The 19,988-nt window shown below is 43.1% G+C and overlaps 2 protein-coding genes and 1 long non-coding RNA gene across 3 annotated transcripts in view; 1 reads left to right on the plus strand and 2 right to left on the minus strand.

The window, feature by feature from the left end:
* Positions 1-415, minus strand: part of SLC38A1 (solute carrier family 38 member 1) — a 38,780-nt gene extending 38,365 nt beyond the window's left edge. The window contains exon 1 of the mRNA NM_001199603.3: positions 154-415. The gene's annotated coding sequence lies outside the window, so the exon portion shown is untranslated. The remainder of the gene's footprint in view (positions 1-153) is intronic.
* Positions 1-18,318, plus strand: LOC101749506. Its single transcript, XR_001465367.4, has 4 exons — positions 1-1,859; positions 2,880-3,053; positions 6,425-10,075; positions 14,499-18,318. It is a non-coding gene; the product is annotated as an uncharacterized LOC101749506 (long non-coding RNA).
* Positions 16,356-19,988, minus strand: part of SLC38A2 (solute carrier family 38 member 2) — a 15,049-nt gene continuing 11,416 nt past the window's right edge. The window contains exon 16 of the mRNA NM_001305439.2: positions 16,356-19,715. Coding sequence (NP_001292368.1) covers positions 19,617-19,715 — 99 coding nt within the window. The 3' untranslated portion in view covers positions 16,356-19,616. The remainder of the gene's footprint in view (positions 19,716-19,988) is intronic.

The raw sequence follows: 19,988 nt of genomic DNA on the forward strand, positions 1-19,988 counted from the left end.
GCCGGCCCCGCGCGTTCGCAGGGCTGGAAGCCGGGCACGGTCGGGGACAAAGCGCGGCGGGCCCCGGCCAGGCTCCCCCCGGCCCTGCGCGGAGACAAAGGCAGCGCGGGGAGCCGCGTCCCCGTCCCCGGGATTGCATCAGATGCCGCCTACCTTGCGAGGAGCCGCGGGGACCCCCCCGGCGTGCAGCGCAGTCTCTCCCGGCGGCGGCGGGCTGGAGCAGCCCGGCGGAGAATCGTACGGAGAATACGATTAAAAACAAAATAAAAAGAATCGGGAGGAGGCGAGAGGCCGGAGGAAATGAAATTGGAGAAAGGAGGACGGCGAGGGAGATGCCGCTCCTCCCGCCGCGGGTGTGTGCATGTGGAGGTGGACGGGCGGCGGGAGCGCGCGGGGCGCGCCGCCAGGTGCCGGGGCCGCGGAGCCCCCCCGGGCCGCCCCTCGAAGCGGAGCTGCGCGCTGCCCCCCGGCCCCGCGCCCCCTCCCCGCCGGGCACGCACACACCACACACCGAGCCGTGCCTCTCCGGCACCGCCGCCGCCACCACCACGTTTCTGACTCTTTTTATTTTTTATTTATTTTTTTTTTTTTTAACGACAAAAATCGTTTTTCTTTAGGTTTGCTTTCTTTTAGCCCTGGGGTTCGCCCAAAGGTTCCTCGCCTCTTCTGGCAAGGAGGGCACATTTTTTGTGGAGCTGTTCCCCGAAATGGCCACGGAAGATCTGGCATCGTCATTACCGATTTCCTGTTTCGTTATGCAAAATGTATAGAGTGGAAATGCAGCAGTTGGTGCCAGAGGTCGAAGCGTTCTCAGCGGGGGAAAGACATGGTTTTCAGACATAAGAGGGGGATTTACTGCACGGATGATTTATTGTAACTTCTTGTTTCCAGAGTTATCTCTATAAAGTACTTTAGGAGCTTTCCAGCATGGAAAAATTCCACCAACTTTTAAGAACAAGCCCGAAGCAAGATGGCTTTGTGGCTGACAAGAGAGACTGCAGGCCCTGGTTCCACTCTGCAGCACATGGCCTGCACAGGATGTCCCAGGGCAAAGGGGAGAAGGATGCTGAGAGCACGCCTTGGTAAGCTAGGAGACCTCTCAGAGTTTCCTAATTGTCAGGCCCAAAGGCAGACGTTGCACGTGAAAAACTGTGTTTTTCAGATCTTTACATGCACAAGTTTGGTTTCCTTTATGATGATTACAGTGCCTTTTTGTTTTCACTACGGGAGCTCTTTGGATGTGAAGCACACTGTGCTAGCGGTGGGTTAATTCACCCCATTGCACCCAACAAGGACGGGAGCTGAGCACCCTCCAGGTAATGGGAATTGAGCAGAAGGAGCTGCCCAAGGTCACTGAGCCAAGGGCTCCACCAACACTCCCTCATGTGCAGGAACCTCTCCCAGTGCTCATGTGTGGGGCCTCATCAAAACTTCAGTCAAGGACATGGGGTCACCTCCAAGGCAGGGGCTCGGCTCTGGGTCCAGCCCTGTGTGCAAGGCACCAGACCCTGCCAAAATGCAGACCAGAAAGTACATGCCACCCTCACTCAGTAAGATGTATTTCTATCTGAAGTCCTCCAATTAGTAAATCAGAATGTACATTTTATAGTGCATGGGGTCAGGCAGTACTGGAGTAGGGAGCTGATCGTCCTCAAGCACTGTGTTCAGTTTTAGGCCCCTCACTACAAGAAAGACAGTGAGGCCCCGGAGCACATTCAGAGAAGGGCAGTGATGCCGTGAAGGGTCTGGAGCACAAGTCTTATGCAGAGTGGCCATGGAACTGGGACTGTTCAGCCTGGAGGAGTCTCAGGGGAGACCTCATCCCTTTCTGCAACGACCTGAAAGGAAGCTGTGGCAAGGTAGGGATTGGCCTCTTCTCCCAGGTAACAGCAATAGGATGAGAGGTAACAGCCTCAAGTTTCTCCGGGGGAGGTTTAGGTTAGATATTAGAAAAAAATTACTCTTCGAAAGAGTGGTGAAGGTACTGGAACAGGCTGCCCAGGGACATGGTGGAATCACCATCCCTAGAGGTGTTCAGGAAACACGTAGATGTCACATTAAGGACTATGGTTAGTAGGCATGGTGGTGCTGGGTTGGAGCCCGACTAGATGACCTTGGTGGTCTTTTCCAACCTCAATGAAGGAGAAACTGATATTTGTTTCTCTAAAACAAAACATGTCGGATGAGCAGTAGTTGATTCCCTGTGTTTTGTACTTGTGAAGACACACATTTTCTAGTTTACAGCTAATTAGGTTCTTACCTGGTCATGCATCATAGTTTTTAGAACTACAGTGATTAGTTTTTGTGGAATTCAGACAAAATCTTCTTAGCACATCTTAACGCACCTCCACAAAAGTGGTAGAACTCAGAAATTAAAAATATTGTGTGTTTTACAGTATTTTGCTCGCACTTCTAATATTTCATATTAATGTTTCGTATTTCTTCACTCTTCCTCGCAACATCTTTATGATTTTTTACACTTTGGGCTCTATTTGCCCTCATTTTGTGTGAAGGTTTGATGTTTGTGGCCAGTGCCTTCTAGTTCTAGCTTTCGCAATTCTTGTAAGATCTTTTCAATAGGTTTTCATGTCATTCACTCCTTACTGACCTTACTCACTCCTCATGGGCCTTTATCTTTTCATGTATAATCTCCTTTCTGTATCTGGTTTAAGAGGTACGAAAGGTTCAGGAGTTTGCTTTTATATTTGAGGCCCATCGTTTTTCTTCCTGTTGTCAGCCTAGAACTGGCAGTCCTCTCCTTGAATGACTTTCAGTGCACCTTTATCTTGTAAAAAATGGATCCTCTTCCCTTTCCTTTGAAGTAGTCCTGAGCCTTTCTCCGTCTGTGGTAACGCCATTTCCATCTTTCCTTTTTTCAGACCCACAGCCTCCGAATGTTCTTCAGATTATATTTCCGCTGCCTAAAATGCATCAGCAGCCATGCTCATTTCCAGAACGGCTCTCTGAAGTACAATGTCCTTTCCAGAGCCTGGACAATTCCCCTCTGAGCTGTCCTCCAGCACTTACTAACTTAAACTTAATAGAAACCGCAGGTATGCAACGAAAAGCACTCCGTATGTAATGAAGGTGAACTTAAGTCGAAATACATGAAGCATTTCTTTGCTTGATTGTGTTATAACACATGGCTTGCTTCTCCATGCACAGCTTATGAATGCTGTGTGATTTGGGTTGCATTTTAAAGTGAGATTTGGTTTGCTTCTCTGCTTTCCTTTGCTCCCGCATTGCAATGATGCCTGCAAGAACAGGGAGGGTAGGACGAGTCATGAGGGTGCCTACAGAATTCTTTTTATTTTAGTGCATCCATCACTGGCATGCTTTAGCTTATGTATTAGTGCATGTGTGAAAGAGAGGAATAAAAGAGACAGGATCAGAAGCAGGAGAGGAGCTGAAGCAGAGAAATCCTCTGTGTCATGGCAAAGCTGCTTCCTGCATGCAAGTGACCTTGGACATCTCTGAGGTCCTGACGAGCTTTCAAGGTTGACCAGGGGTAATGAAGAAGCACAGGGTATAGGTGATGGGCATTTTTGCATCTCTGTGCTACATCTGCATCTTGTGCTGGTTGAAATAAAAAGCACATTGACTTTTGGGGGCTTTTTTTCTTTTATTTCTTTATTGCTTTTTTAATTAAAAAATAATTTTAATAAAGACCCTGCATGCATTTACTGCAGAAAACCCGTGTGAAAGGCAGTGCTGAAACTATTGGGCTGCTCACAGGTGGTGGCAGTACTGACCCTCTTTTGTGGAGAGGCAAAACTCAGTGGGAAGGCTTCCCAGGCTTCACACCAAGGCTCCACCAAGGCTTCACACAGACTGTGTGCTTGAAAAGTGTTGCAGATGCGCTGCAAGAAAGACCAAAGTGCTGATACCTGCTTGGGCTGAGGGTGGTTTGAGTACTAACTCACCACGGGTGTGCTTGGAGTTGGTGGCTGAACCCTTTCAGGGTTATTGCAGTGCCCCGTGAGACTTTCTGCTTGGAAGTAACAATTTCAGCAAATAGCTTTGGTGTCTCCAGTCTGGGCTACCAGGATTTTCTATCAGACAAAAAGAAAGATTTCTTGGATGTCTACCACCATGTTTAAAGACTGCTGTTAAAAGTTGCAGTGTTGATTCTCTGGCATTTCTTGACAACGGTATTTGGTCTAAAATCTGATTAAGGTAGACCATCACTGAATAATGGTGAGATGTGTACATGACCGGTCTTGCATGACACTTGGTAAAGAATTGCCCACACTTGCCATGGAATTTATGAACACTGATAGCATCAGCTGTGCTGAAACTTGTTCATCCTCCTCCAACTCTGCATGTTGAGACAGTTGATTTTCTGAGGGCTGCGAAATGTTGCGTACATTTCTGCAACTTCATGATCATGAGACAGTACCATCTGTGAGTTTCCTGGCCAAAGGCTGGTTTACAGCTGCCATGACTAACCTGGTCTAGTAGGAGGAGTCCTCTCCCGTCCTTCCTCTTCAGATGCAGGAGTACATGCAATGAACCAGATAGTGGTGCTTCTTCTCATTGCCTTCTGATCATCTGCTCTAACATTTCTCTGGTCTGAACAGACACCTTGCTAGAATGTGAAAGCTTCAGACTTCTTGCATGGGCCCAAGGAAATATCAGTGACTAAAGCAAAGAGATTTACAAGTACACTAGTTGCCTGTGGTGATAATGAAAACTTCATTAAAACACACTTTATAGCTATGTATAATGAAATGCTCTTTTGTTTATGTTCTTTTAAGGCGTTGCTTCTTACTGTGAATTTATAGTGCTATGGACCGCTTTATGTGGTCTGGCTAGACTATAAAACTTTGATCTCTCTGAGATGAATAAATTCAGCCTGTAACAGTGACACAACGCTGAGCCACAACACAAAGAGGAGATTGCCTCTCTTTTCCCTCAGAAAAGGATAATTTTTTGTTGTTTCATTTGTACAGAGAAATGTTAAAGGCTTGCACAACATATGGAGGGGTATTACCTGCTATGCTGAAGTCTCAGAAGTGGCCCTGACACCTCACAGCTCCCACTCACAGTGTATGGAAGATGGGATGCCAGTAGAAACATGAAATCATGGATAACAGTTGTGAATTAAATCATACTGAAGATAATTTCTTTAATCAGTGCCTGACCTGCTAGTGCACAGCCCAGTAATTGAATTTCTCACTGTTAAAAAAGATTTATAGAAAGATACTTATATAAAAGAATGTGAGACTTCAGTTCAGAATTCGGGTGCCAAATATTATGTATCTAAATCCATATTATAAATTAGAAGCATTCAAGGTTGTTGAGCATCTGTTAATGCTTCTTAAGTCTATGGGATTTGATGAAACTCAGTGTCCCTAAAAATCAAAATGCTTACTTGTCTGACTATATGCAAAATTAGATGCTAGCCTGCAAGTATCCGGGTTGCACACACTGACCTTATTATAATCCAACAGTGATGTATCCTGGATTGTGAAAAATCACAATGTTGAAAATAACGTTGGGAATTCTTATTCTTGGTCATTCCTACCTCATAAGGTGTGCATCGTTTCAGGATGGTGGTGAAAGGAGGAACTTATTTTTAGATCTCCACGTTAACCAGCTAACCAATACAGGCTGGCTTTAGGCACAAGAGTCTCCTACTCATGTTTAAAAGTAGTTGAATAGATTAAAATGAAGTCCTATAAAGAACATCTCAATTGCTAATATTTTTTAAAGTATAAAACAAAGAAAGCTATTGACGTGCCTTAGGGCATGTCAGGAAACGTGGCTGGAATGCAGCAGAAGCACAGACCCTGTGTAAAAGCTGAGGCTGTTAGAGCATCTCTAGAGCTGGGCAGGTGCCTCAAGTGTCTGCTACTTATCCCATTGCTCATCTGATGTCTGTATTTTCTTTTTCAACCTTTCAACATGCAAAAAGATGTATATATTTTTTTCTTTTTTACTTCACTAAACCAAAATGAAAGCAGTGAAAGCAAAATTTAATCTATAATTTACGAGGCTCTGGATATCATGTATACCAGGAGAGTCCTTCCCTGGAGATGGTGAAGGTGCTCGAGGCCAAAGTGGTGCACATGCACTCAGCGATTATCGAATACACGTGCATTTAATAATGTGCTCATGGAGGAGTCAAGTTCTGTGGAAAGCGCTTTAAACAGAAAAAATGAAGTTCAGTGGAACTTCTTGTTATAAATATACCAAGACTTCCTGATCTGCTTTAGCCGGGGAAGTTGACAGCATCCCCTGCCCTTCCCCTGCGGCATGCAGCTGCCCACCCCCAGCTGCACCCCTGAGGTGGTGCTGAGTTTGGACTGCAGTAAGGGAAAACATCACACAAAATGTTGAACCACGCAGTTCTCTGCCAGGAGTCACCACTAGAAATGTTCAGAGGTTCCTGTGGGTAAGTTACTTCTCTCTCTGTTTTTAGGCTCCCAGTGGCAGCTGTCATCACAGCAACGAAGTGATTAGATCTGCTCTGTTGCCTAATCACAGGACGAGATGTGGCATGCATTCCTGCAATCTGCTTAAGTACTCCCTATCCGGATCCTCTGATTTCAAGGATAGTCTTTGGGAAATTATCTTTAGAGTAAATCATTTTTTTTTTTTTAAGTGCACTTGATTAAAGCGAGGCATCTATCATATCGCAGAATTATTGATTATGATAAGCACTTTGAACTTACCCAGTGTTTTTCATCTCAGAATCTCCTAATATTTTGTTGCAAGTGGAAAGGATTATTAGTCCCACTGCAGATTGAAAACTTGGAGGAAAACTGAGACTCTACATGATTCACTGAGGATACTCTATCACATGGTGGAGCAGGACCAGTGAGCTCATGGCTTTACTGTCCTTGAGGGGGTCTACAAGTGAGAGGCCTTTTGTTGCATTTGTTTAGGATGGAAACCAGAAGTCTTCCCTGCAGATTTTGGGTTCAACACAGTTTCCAGTGTGATTCTGCACCTGTTTTCTGCTCGAGAACCACTGCCTTCTGTACAGGAACCGGGAAAGGAACTAAGTATTACAAGGGGGAAGGCATTTAAAAAGACTGTATACATCTCACTCATCACTCATACTGATGATCTTACTTGACCATCAGTATATGCTTCTGTTGAGATATGTCTACCTTCGTGTCAAGTTTTGGGGATGGAAAGCTAAATCTTCTCCCTAACCAGTGCCTGTCTTAATGCCTTTCAGCAACTGTGTATTTACCTACTTGAAGATGTGCTGCAGAGCTGTGGGCCTGTATCCATCTTCTGCGCCTGTTCTGGTCTGGGACATGTGGTGTGACCAGAATTGGACATCCAATCCCTTCCTTGTCCCAGCACCTCTTCTTTTAAGTGAGGTTTGGCTGGAGGTGCTGCTCACATAGCCACATTCTGCGTACATTCTCACAGCAGACAAGATAACGGTTATCACTGGAGCATACACAGCTCCACACATCAGTAGAGGCCCTTCACACCAGAAAAGGGATTCAGTGGTTCCTACTGCTTTATCTCATCTGCACATCCCTCCTACTTTTCCATCTGTTTCACATCCCGTAGTCAGGAGCTGAAGAAAGTAAGTAGCATTCTAACAAAGTTGGATCAGAAGAGAAATGTGGTAAAATTTATAAGATCCGTGTAGATGGTTAAAAGTTGGTTCAAAAGAAGTTATTTAAAATTATCCCCACACTTGGGGAAGCTGGAAAGGGTCACTTATTTCCCCCCCACTCCATGCAATTTTTGGTCAAGTACCAGGAAGCCACAAAACTGAACAAAAAATCCAGTGGTCAAAAGCAAAGGGCAGTGACTGCAACTGCACTGTCCTCTCCTCCTCTGGACTGGTGGGCCCTCCTGATGGCTCGACAGAGATCAGCCACGGTCCTCGCTGCTCTTCTCTGGATCAAGGGATCTTCCTGTGCTGAAACCCAAACCAGGACTTTAAATAAAAGAAAAATCGGGCTTTGGGGCGTGCCTACTACCTATAGTAAGAAAAAACCAAACAAACATAGCAGCATGTGCTACAGAGAAACAAGGAACTAAAAGCATGGCATACCAGAACTTGTTTCACTTACGCAATTCTGTTTGAAAACGTTCTGGCTTGAGCCAAGGGGTGAGTGATAGCGAATTGATGGGAACCTCACCCTTCTGCTGGTAAATATTCAGCGAGAAGAGAGGTGGAGTCCATAAACAATCAAAAAAAGCTCTCCAAGATTGCAGCATTATTAAATTATTACAGTCTGAGCAATTTTTAAGCAGTGCAAACATTTGCTTTCCATTTCATGGCTGGCTGTTGCTGACGACGTACGCGGTCTCTGTGGACACAAGAGCCCCCCCACTCTGTGTTTGCTTTTTGGTTTTCACGCAAGAGGAGGCTCAGCGCCCGCGTGTAGCATTACATGCACAAAGCTATTTGCTTTTCTCTGACGTTCAGGTAGTTTTAAATGGTAACTGTTGCTTTACATTTAATTTCTCAGGTAAGTTAAACAAACACGTGCCACTGACAACAAACACCGCTGCTCATGGCTCATTAAGTCGTGTTTCCGAAGCAGGTAATCCTCTGCCTGAACACACAGCCGCAGTGGGGTTTATGAGCTGTGCACTGTGAAGAGGATGGGAGCACAACCAAAGGCCTCGGTCTTCAGGACTTCTGCAAGCAGCAATACTTCGCCAATTCAATCTCCAGTTCAAAAAATGTCTGTATTAAAATTCATGGATTTTCTCCCATACCTTTTTCCTTCTATTTCCCCCTTTCCCCTTTATTAAGGGCCAGGGTCTGCCACAGTAAGGGTGAAGTGACATTGTTCTTGTGGTGAAAGTGTTTGTTTTCTCCAATGCCAGTGATACAAAGGTATTTAATGCCTTGCACGTGGCAAATGTTGATACACTAACACTTGAACTATTTATATCCTCATCATGCTGCTGCAGTAAAACTTGTCCTTTAGTTCGTAGTCCTGTGGCTTATTTTGTGTTAGCATACTGCCCTACATGGCAGTAACACCGGATGGTGCATGCTGACAGTGTGCAAGCCAAGGTGTGTAGGCAGACATAGCATCATGCAATCACAGAAGCATTGGAGTCCCATAAAGCAAAGGACTCATAAATGTCATCTAGTCCAACAGAGGGACACCTACCAAGTCAGGCTGCTCAGAGCCCTGTCCACCTTGACCTTGAATGACTCCAGGGATGAGGCATCTACCACCTCCCTGGACAACCTGTTCTAGCACTTTGCTACCCTTATTATGCAAAACAAATATTTCTTATTTCCAATCTAAATCTTCCCTCTATAAGTGTTGCTTCCAAGATAAGCGTCGCTTCCAAGTTTAAGGAATATCACCAAACAAGACCAAGTTTTGAGCTCCCAGTGCCAACTTCAAGTATTACGTAGAAGCAAAATTCCAAGCTCAGCAGAAGTGAGAGCAGCTGCTCGCAGCTGAGCAAGGCATGAGTGAGTGAGTCTTCATGAGGGAAGAGGTGGCACTGGGGCAGGGAAGTGCTGGGAGGTCTCCTGATGCATCAGCTGCGCAATGGGAGTGTGGAAGGAGCAGACGTTGTATTGTAATGTGCACTGGAGTTCAGGTTCATAGCAAACTTCATTTGTTGCTTCAATACCAGACCTGCAGAAAGGCTTCCGCTCCTTAAAACTTTCTTCTATTTCCTTTTTTAAAAAAATTATTTCTTTCTTTTTGTATTATACTATTTAATCTACAGAAAGATATCATTTCTACCTGCAATTCTTGCCTCATAATGTTATGTGTTTTTGTTGTTGTTGTTGTTTTTGCTGCCTCTTAACACACTTTAAATACACATTGAACGCAACTTACTTTGACCTGTGATAACATGATCTATTTTCTCATTTCACAGTGTGTGAAGGGCACAGTATACTCTTGTGGCAAAATACTTTGAGGAAAGAAACAGAACTGGATGACGATTCTTGCAGAGCACTCCAGACTTGGGAATAGACTTTTCTGAGAACATCCCACAGCTGCTCTGCAGTTTTTCCAGCGTCCTTTTGAAGATGTGTGGAACAATTTCAGTGTTAGTTCTTCGACACAGACATTGAAAACTCTTTAGTTGAGCTCTGTTTTCCACATCAGTTTAGGTATGTATTCCATTTGGGATATGTGATCTTGTCTCTTTCGCCTTTTGCTGTTCCAGGAGACAGGTGCATGCCTTGCAGACAAGCACAAATGCTTCACTTCTGTAAAAATGTGTTGTCAAATAACACACTTATGGATCTAGAGCGGTGCTGTCCTCAAATGTGCTTTCCTTCCACAGCTATTTTCAGAATCCACAGTTAAAAAATGAGCAGCTGAAGTTCTGATAATCCCAAGCTAAATCTAAATCATGCTCATAAACCTAAATATAAAATGAAAGGCAAAATATGACGAGCAGGGTTTGCGTATGTCAGCTTCATATGCAAAATCAAACAGGAAATGGAAAACAAGAAAATCATCCTCAAGGAGACTCTAATAATTCTGAAATTTGGGTTTTTATCTTTTTCTTTTTTTCTTTTTTTCATTTGATCCTCTTTAAGGATTAATATAGTGCGTCAGGATGGTGCCTCCTAAACAGGCAACTTAACGGACCGAAAACAATGTTAAAAGGTCTTATATCACAGTGGAATGATAATATTGGAACAAGAGGGAGAACGAAAAAGATTTAACAGCAGTTACCTTTTCTGTAACTACAGTACTTGATAACGTCAGACAAGAATTGTCCTGACTTTCTCTGAGGTCTGAGATTGACCTGTAATTCCAGTGGGAAGGAGACACAGAAATGCCATCCCACACTGGGTCGTAAGATCTCCTTCCAGGAATGCTCCTGGTTTCTCCGCCCCAGTGCAGAGTGTGGACAGTACACATGATGATCACATGATACAGTGGTGGTGGCTGCATCTCCAGGCAGTGCAGAACCCCCAAATCTGACTGAAGCCACAGAGCTTCAGTGCAGGCATGTTGATGGCACCCTTTTTCTATCCCCAGTGTCTGTTGAAGCATCTCCTTCCAAAAGCGTCCGTACCTTTATTCAGCTGCCTTCATGCCTGTTACCTGAGGTGCTCATCAAACCAATTGCTGTGAAAGGCTATCTCTGAGGAGTTCTTTGGCTCAATAATCTGTGGGAATGTTTCTAAGAGCCCATAAAACAGAAAAAGATGGTTTGTTCAAAGACCAAATCCCTGGCAAGTGCATCCCAGGAACTCCCCTAGTTTTTTGGCAGCTGGTCCCGCTGGCCCCATGGATGCTGTGCCAGGTGCCAGGCACAGTGCTGTAGAGCACACACAGGTGTTCTGGCCTTGAAATGGAAAATATCATTGGAACAGCGTTGGCAACAATCCAGACAGTTCGAAATAGGATTAGGAATAGGCAGTAGTCCTGGGAGTCAGGGTAACTCTTCCTGTGCCACAGGGCTGTTCCCCTTTCCAAGTGCCTGGGTTGTTGGCTCATCCCAGTGCAGAACCTGAGCATTGTCTTCTTCTTCTTATTATTTTTTTTATTGTGAACTAATTCCATTGATGAGTTATTGAGCACGGAAATAAGTTATCTTAGCTTCAAGTTCTGGCAGCTCAGAACAGGGCACTGCTTCCTGCTCTGTCCTCACCAGCACCATCATCATGCTTGAGGTACAAATATTTATGTTCCCATAAGAAGGCAACCCTTGGACTACAATGACTGCATTCATTCCTGGAGATCATTTTAATGAGCCCGAGCCTAACAAGGTTGATCTGAAGAGGAGTGAGTGCCTTTGCCATCTTCTGGAGGGAATTTGCAGCTCTACTTCTTTTTGCCTCAACTAATCCTCGTTAGCTGCTCATTCTGCTTTAAGAAGTGTGAGCTGGGATAGGTGTATGTCAGCTGGTAGCAACATGGCATGAACACCACTCTTAAGACCAACATGTCTTCAGAGCTAAAGATTTATCTCCTTTAGATAAGTGAACAATGCAGCAACAGCATAACAGCTCAAACAAATGATGAAAAATCTAAACAGCACTCCACTTCTGTGTTGCTGTATTAAAAACAATTCACACATGCCATCAAAATATTTCTTCTCCTTGTCATTTTCTTTTTTTTTTAACAGACAAAAGTGATTCTTCCTTGAAACACAGCCACTGCTCACACACACGTATATATTTTCTCCTGAAAACAAAGACACTTCTTTGAGTGTCTTTGTGTGAGTGAGTCAGGAGTGAGTCAGGGCAAATTCCTCCCTTCAGATGAGAACACCTCGTCAGTCTCTCGGCCCAAAGAAAGTACTTGCCCCCTTTTCCTTCCTGGAGAATTGTATCAGACCTACCTTTTTCTGTTGATTCATTCTGAGGAAGTTACTAGCTCATGGCCAGAATCTTGCTTGTGACTTTGCATTTTTTACATGGCCCTGGTGTTTCAGAGTATTTTAACTGGCTGTGTGCAGTCTTAGCATGCTTTGGCGCTGAGTGGGTCCCTTGAGGCCGGGGGCCAGGCTGAGCATTTCCCTGCAGAATGAGTCACTTCAATTCCTGAGTTTGCAGTATCAAAGGTCATCACTGCAAAACTTTCCAGAACAGCCGAGAATTTTCTGGAGAGCGATGGGCACATGTGTGTGCACAGCTGCGAGGCTTCCTTAGGAAGGATGAGGAACCACGCACAGGTGGTGATCTGGACCTCCGTGAAAGCTGATTTCACCAAGGACATAAGTGCTGGTAATGGCTCAGGAAGCAGGAAAGGGCTCTGGCTTATACTCATTTATTTTATTGCTGGTGTTAACATGCTGGTGGGATAGAAGACCATCCTGTGGGCACTAAGTAACCAAAGTTAAGTAATGACTCAGGATTCCCTTGGGGGCTGTTAGCACGTACAGATGTCTTCTCCCCTTTTTCACATGATTTCAAAATAATTAATTTTAAATGATTGGGAATACCTATTAAGGAAGCTGTTCGTTAGGCTGGACTGGCTGAGGTTCAGTGCTTCCCAATTCTGTCCTTTGCGTTTTGCATAGGATCACTTCCACAAAATCCTTCCTCTCTTCAAGAGAAAACAGGTACTGTAATATTTATCATTACTTTTTTTTATCACTGAATCATTAAAATTCCCCCCCCCCAGCTCTGTATAATTTAATAAAACCCCATCATAAAACTGTCTTAGAATGTTTGCTAGGCTGGGTGAAAAGGGCAACTCATTTCTCTTTGAAATGAGATCTTGTTTGCAGCCTCTGCAATCTTCGTACATGAAACTTTACAAAGCAAATGAAAAATAAAATCATTTGTTCGTGGAAGAAGTTGTAAGACGTCTGCAAAACTTTGCAAGTGTGTGAAAAGTGAATTGTTTTGGATGTCTGTGGTGGAGAAGTGAAAGCTACATTGTATTAGCCTGACGAAGAGATAAAGAAATGAAACCGGGAAAGACCTTGCAGAGTAACGCCTGTAGTTTTATCTCTGTGCTATTACAGTATGTAATAACTGACTGTCCGCAGAGAGGGACAGCAGCCATGTCGTCACTGCTGGTGGCACAGAAGGGAACAGCCTGAGACACACCAGCAGCTCTGCTCAGTTGGAGAACAGCAGACCTGAGAGGAAAAAAGAAGAACCATCCATGAAAGCACTTTAGATTCCACGTGTTTGATTTTTCACTGTATTTATAAAATTAAGAAAGCAATCAAAATAGTTAGAAATATTGTTATGCCTTTTGCTAAACTGGACAGTTTTCAGAAGGATTTTGTGCTATTTGGAAGTTTCTGGATGACAGAGATGGGATGTGGTTCTTTCCCACACTTGGCCATACACAAGTGAGAAGGAAAATACTTCGGAGGTTTCATTCTGGTCAAGCTGCTGCTGGAAAATGTTGAAGAGAAGAAGAGTGATGCTGCTTGCCAAACTTGTGGGGTTGGGAGGGGAGAGGATGAATGGAGATCCTAGCAGTTAGCCACACTCAGACAGAATAACCGTCATAGGGCTTCTCCACTGGGACTCACAGATAAGCGGTATGTTGATCCAAGATATGGATTGTTTAAACGGGTTGAGAAATTTAACCACAAGATGGAAACTGGCTCTGTTAAGCGTAGGAATAGCGAAATGCTGTGTTTGGCCTCCCATAATGGCTGGAAATCTGTGGCAGCAAAGGATAACATTTGTTTTACATTAAAGGATAGACTGGGTTTTGAAGCACAGCTCCCAGCCCTCTGACGCCCAGCTGGTGGCGCGGGCTGTGCTCCCCGTGCTCTGCCAGAAGGGCTCACGGCAGGGTTTGGTCTGGCTCCTGGGAAAGGAGAGGCTGCTGCATTTCTGCTCTGTCCTGAGTCTGGGCTGGCAGTTGGCTGTATAAGGTCTGATGGAGCCAGGCATATGCAGTAGGCCATACCTGAGGTGAAAGCTCTCACGGAAGGGTCAGGGTGAGCAGAGGGAGCTCAGACTGCAAAATGTGCAGTGTCGGGAAACCCGGACCTCTCTGGGACAGAGTTTAAGTTTGGGAATCAATACTCACTCATCCAGTTGGCTCCAAGAGAGACCTGTAGGCCTTGCTTTCTCATCTGATCTCTTGCTGTCTTTCCAGGTGTGTCCAGGGAGTTAGGAGAAGGCCTCATGCCCTGAGCATATGCGCTGGCCTGTGACCACCATCATTCTTCTCAGTTGCATTCTCTCCCAAGAACATTTACCCTGCTTGTCACCGCCCTGTCCCATGCCCAGCTCCTCAGAGGGGACTGGAGCAGGGCCTCCAGGCGACGTGGTGAGACCAGGCCTCATGTCTGCTGCAGGGACTGCTGGGGCTGCAGCAAGTAGCTGCACTGCCAGCACAGTGTACCAAACAAGGTGATCCTATGAAACATGCAGGAGCAGTAGTGCCTGCTCCCCAAGTGGTATTTATCTCAACACGAAGCAGAATCCTGTCTGACCGCAATCACCCCAGTCCTGTGACGCCTGAGCACTTGGGGATACCCCCAGCACCTCACTTGCTTCTGCTCCACTGTTCTGCTGTGCTCTGAACTGTTTGCAGAGGGTTTATAAGAAACAAGGGCCACAGGAGGATTGTTGCCAACACTGTGCTTCCATTCCATGACTCGTAGTGAATGTTTATGCTTTTGTTAGTACCTATCCAACATGCAATACCTATTAGTTTATGTTTTGCAAGTGGAAAACCTTACTTTTTTAATACATGTAAGTAATAACTAAAATAAAAATGCCACTTATTATTTAAATAACTTATTCAAGCATAGTTACTGATGGCACCTAGTACAGCGATTACCTGACATTCCTCTTCCTGGACCATATTTCTGTTCTTTTAAACTTTACCTAACTTCAGCTGTTTGTCCTTGCAGTTTCAGTATGAAAACAGACATTTCAAGACACGACTGCTGTTTGCAGGTGGCCGGCTTGGTGCTTAGGGTTCTTCTTTCAAGAATGATGATCACTGAATACCTTTATCTTACATCTCTTAGGGTTATGCTTTGGACACACATAAATAAACGCTGAAATACAAAATAAGAGCATGCAGGACATTAAATTGCGTGCTCAGGTGCACGGCTGCTTCACAGCACTGTCTCCTCAAGTGTAGCCTGATTAACACCTTCTCACAGGCCCGAAACACTGAGAAAACCAATAACCGCTTACGTTTTTACAAAGCTGACTTTAAAATGAGAACTGGAAAGAAACGAGGAAGTTCATCACTCATCAGAATGGGCTTTAGTCACTGAGAAACACATAAATGCTGTGAATGCACATGATAAAAAATAACAAGTAGTCACTTGGTGGGGGTTGCAGCAAGAAGCTCTGTGTGACCGTGTAGCTAAAGCAAACTTAGCTGAGGAGTTTCCTAATTTCAGGGTGCTCAGCTATACATCTTTAGTAGCCCTTTCATATAGCGCTTTGTTGTACACACAGCACATCGCATTACACCTTTGGCATCTTTCTTTCAAACCTAATTCTAGTCAGGAAAGAGGGAGACTCACATGAATTGATGAGAATTTCCAGATAACAAAGAACTGATGTATCACACTTCTATTTCAGCCATTGGATATAATTTAATATAAACAGAAGTCTCAGTTCTGGAAATGTTTAGAGAATCATAGTAACTACCCTGGAGATTTAGCTGCAGGCAAACAGCAGCCACTCATTTATTGCACTCAAATGAGACCCAACAGAATGTCTGTGGCTATTGTTGCCCATAATGCAAGAAGTGACACAGAGGCTGCTGGCTGAATTTAATCCCCTTTTCTTTGGCATTCAGACTTGCTCTGTATACTTCAGGAGTTTCATAAATTGTAGATTTCAGCGTATGCAATTCCAACCCCTTCCCCCCCACACACTTAGAAAGTGCTCACAGATCTGTAAACCACGCATGAAATTTAAGATGCGATACCTGCTTTATAGAAAATCCTTCCAATGTCTCCCCCCAAAACCAGGACAACATCGCTTAGCATTATCTGTTTATTTAAGTTCAGTTAAAACAAACATACAATGTTTCATTGAAACTGTGTTGCACTCTGCCAACAGCTGTAGCTCCTCTGCTGGCCTCTAACAATACAGTGGCTACTTACATATGTACAAGGATGTACTGTAGGATGCCTGAAGCTGACGGCCTAACTCATCTGTTAGAGCCTAAGAGTTGTTAAGTTGCTGCATTCAGGAAATCGTAACATCCACGGTAAATTTCAGAAGCAAAACATCCACAAACCTGAATTATGCTTTTTATGGACCCAAGTGACATTTGTGTTTATTGCAACATATACATTTGTAATAAATACAATCTTAGCATTTTCTTACACCTGTTGGTGTAACACATTACTTCCATTTTGGTAAGCATTACATTTTGTTGTAAAAGGACCTTTCCTTTGACAGCTGTTATACAGATGTACAACATGAACAACTCATTGAAATGGTGTAATTTTCAGTAATGAGAGAGAAATATATACATAAATCCAAACCCTGAAGCTACACTATATACATTATACTTACAGTATATACACACATACAATTTTATGTACATATAATATCATAAATATTGAAAAATAGGTTTAGGCTTAATGGATTAATGTTTTATAAATAACATATTACACTTATGACTGAAATATCATGGAAGACAGTAATGTCTAACTGAGGTGACAGAACAGTGGTTTAATACTGAAGCTGCTCTTTCAGGTCATTTGTTATGTAGGCAACTTTAGACAGACAGGTTTCCAAAAACAAACACAACCAAAAAAAAAAACCCAACCAACCAAAAACATACATTTGAAACCAACCCAGCTAAGTGGAACTCAACTGTTGCAGGTGGAGAGCCAGCCATCAAGTAATACAACGCTTAATACAAAATCCAGGAATTGCTACATTAAAAGAATTAGGTGACATGTGATAACAGCATTATGAGGTGCCATCACAAAGATCTTTCTCCTCTCCAGCTGCAGAGAGGGACTGCGTAGTAACCTCCCATTCTTTTCTCTCCTAAGGTTCCGAGAGAAAGAAGATTATTATTTTCTTAAAAAGCTGGCAAGGGAAGTGCTTCATCCCTTATGTGCTACAAATTGCTCAAAGGTAGATATTTTAATCCTCTTCAGTTGTTCTATGTTTGCAGAGGAAGAAGAAAAGCTGCCAGAGTAGAGAGGCATGTGCTCAGCACTCCTGTATATCAGGTATCATGGGATAGTTACCATGGATGTAAAGTACCTGAGGCAGAGAAGTACCTAAGGAGCTTTATAGTCAGTGCTGACTTCAGGATCGTTCATCGCCAGTTGAGTACCACCAAACGAATGATACGAACAACACAAAAGAAATCGAACTTCTCATTACGGTTTACATTACAGATGTAGCAACCAGCACTTATAGCCATGCAGAAGTATCAGTACAAAATACCTGCAGTTTTTTTCATGGATTTTAAACGGCTGGGCAGAGCTTGATGTTATCTGCCAAACAATGACTGTAATCTAGATTTGTTCCTGACCGATTCTACAAGAGCAAAAAAAAAGTCTCAGGCACTGTATTATCAATGGATTACAGGGCCCTACTTGTTCCCTCCGAGAAATGCTGAGTGGAACGTCGTAAATCAGACTTTTACAACATCATGTTAGATGAAGACAACTGACCACATTGCCATGATTATTTCATTAGTAATCTCTATCTAGGCTTTTGTACCTAATATTGTGTTTGAGAACCTCTTGTAAGCCAAGTACGCTGTTACATAAGTGTTATTTCTCTTCACCCTGGGATAAGAATGAAAGAGTAAACATGCACTAGAAACGAAACAGCTATCACAACCATACAGCATCTGTTTCATCAGCTAGCTAGCTAGGGCTCATAAAAAGCTTACCTATTTCTGATGCAAACAAGTATGAGATGACTATCCAGTCTATGAGGTTATCTTTAATACTACGATACACTATAAATTGGAAGAGGAATCCCAGTTGTGTGTGTGAAGAGAGTTTGTACCAAGCATGAAACACTGGCACAGTTCTTTTGTGGATTTGACTCAGAAACAGAATAGTCAAGTAATTAAAAATCCAATAATGGATGAGTACTTTGAGAAATACTGTACAGCTTTTGAATATTATACAACCAGTAAACTACATTAGGACCTTTTTCTTTCCCTACCAAGTGTTTCAAGACTGGACAGAAAATAAACCAACAAACATTTCTACAACGGACAGTGGACCTCATTAATAGACAGAACTCCACGGAGCAGCCTTACATTAATGGCATGATGATATGCTCCATTGCCATTACATTTTTATCTACAACAGAAAAAAAACACCGAACCAAAAAAGCAAAAAACCCCAAACCCTGTTTTACCCAACTGCACTATTGAGTACTTCAAGAATGGAAATGTCAATAACATCTCTTTGAGTTCCACATTAACTACATTCCTCAAGTGTACCCACTGTAAGGAGTTGATACTTTTTAAAGCTTGACAATTTGGGTTTCCACACCTTTTTGTGTGTGTGTGTGTGTGTGTGTGTGTGTGTGTGTGTGTGTGTGTGTGTGTGAAACAAAGGTAAACTGTAGTTAAAATTTCAATATAGCGAAAATTATTTTTTATGGGAAACATTTACAATTAGAAGATCTTACTTGAATTGGTTCATCTTCTGTTTTGGTCATTAGAAGTATTTTTAACATAAAATTTCTTCTAATCATGCCTCTAAAGAGAGGCAAACTAGATTTAATTTAGGACACTGATTACTGATTTTTATGTGCATGTTTCTTTTTAGAAAAGTTTCTTAAAGTCAAAATAGTGCTTTTGAGGTCCATAAGAATTTTTGGTACAAAAAATAATAGTGTTTTTCTCTCTCTCTCATTGGTTATTTAAACACTTTGCTGTAAATTAAGAGTCATTTCTCACATCAAATGGTTCCATTAGGCACATTCAAGTAAAATAACAAAATATCCAAGTAACAACGATGAAAGCCAAACATGGCTTGATAAAAGTCTACACAGAGTTCTATCCATTCTCTGGAATGGAATAAAGTTGTCACTTCCTTCAGCCAGACACTCACGTGGTTTGATGTTAATATCCATTTCCATCATGCAGAATAGTTCCTTAAAGCCAGAGTTCAGGTATTCTACAATCAGAAGAACCATCAACAAAGAATCTGCATTTTAAAGGAAGGAAGCTGAATAGCTCATTTTCGTTCTCAGTAGGTATCTGAGTGAACACTGGCATTTGAAGTGGAGTATTACACCAGGACAGTTAATGCCCATCAGAAGCATCAGTATGGATCCAGTCTAGAATAATCAGTGTCATACACCCAGTCATCACAAGTATACCACTTAGAAAGAATAACGCAGCCTGAAAAGAGAGAATATAAAGAAGTGGATCAGTTTTTGCTACTGGATCTATGAAGTCAAGCACATATATGGCACAAATGCTCATGGAGGAAGGAGCAATTAGTAAATAAGACAAAATATCACAGTAAGCAATAAGAAGTTGGACATTTTTCTTGTAACTGAAATCCTTTTTCAAATAATACTTTTTTTTTTTTTTCTTTCTCCCCAGGATAGCAGACCTTATCCTCAACTGTGGGAAATTAATGTAGCTCTGTTTATAGCAGGCTGTGCCACT

Source organism: Gallus gallus, chromosome 1, assembly GCF_016699485.2.
Source record: "Gallus gallus isolate bGalGal1 chromosome 1, bGalGal1.mat.broiler.GRCg7b, whole genome shotgun sequence".
Classification (NCBI taxonomy): domain Eukaryota; kingdom Metazoa; phylum Chordata; class Aves; order Galliformes; family Phasianidae; genus Gallus; species Gallus gallus.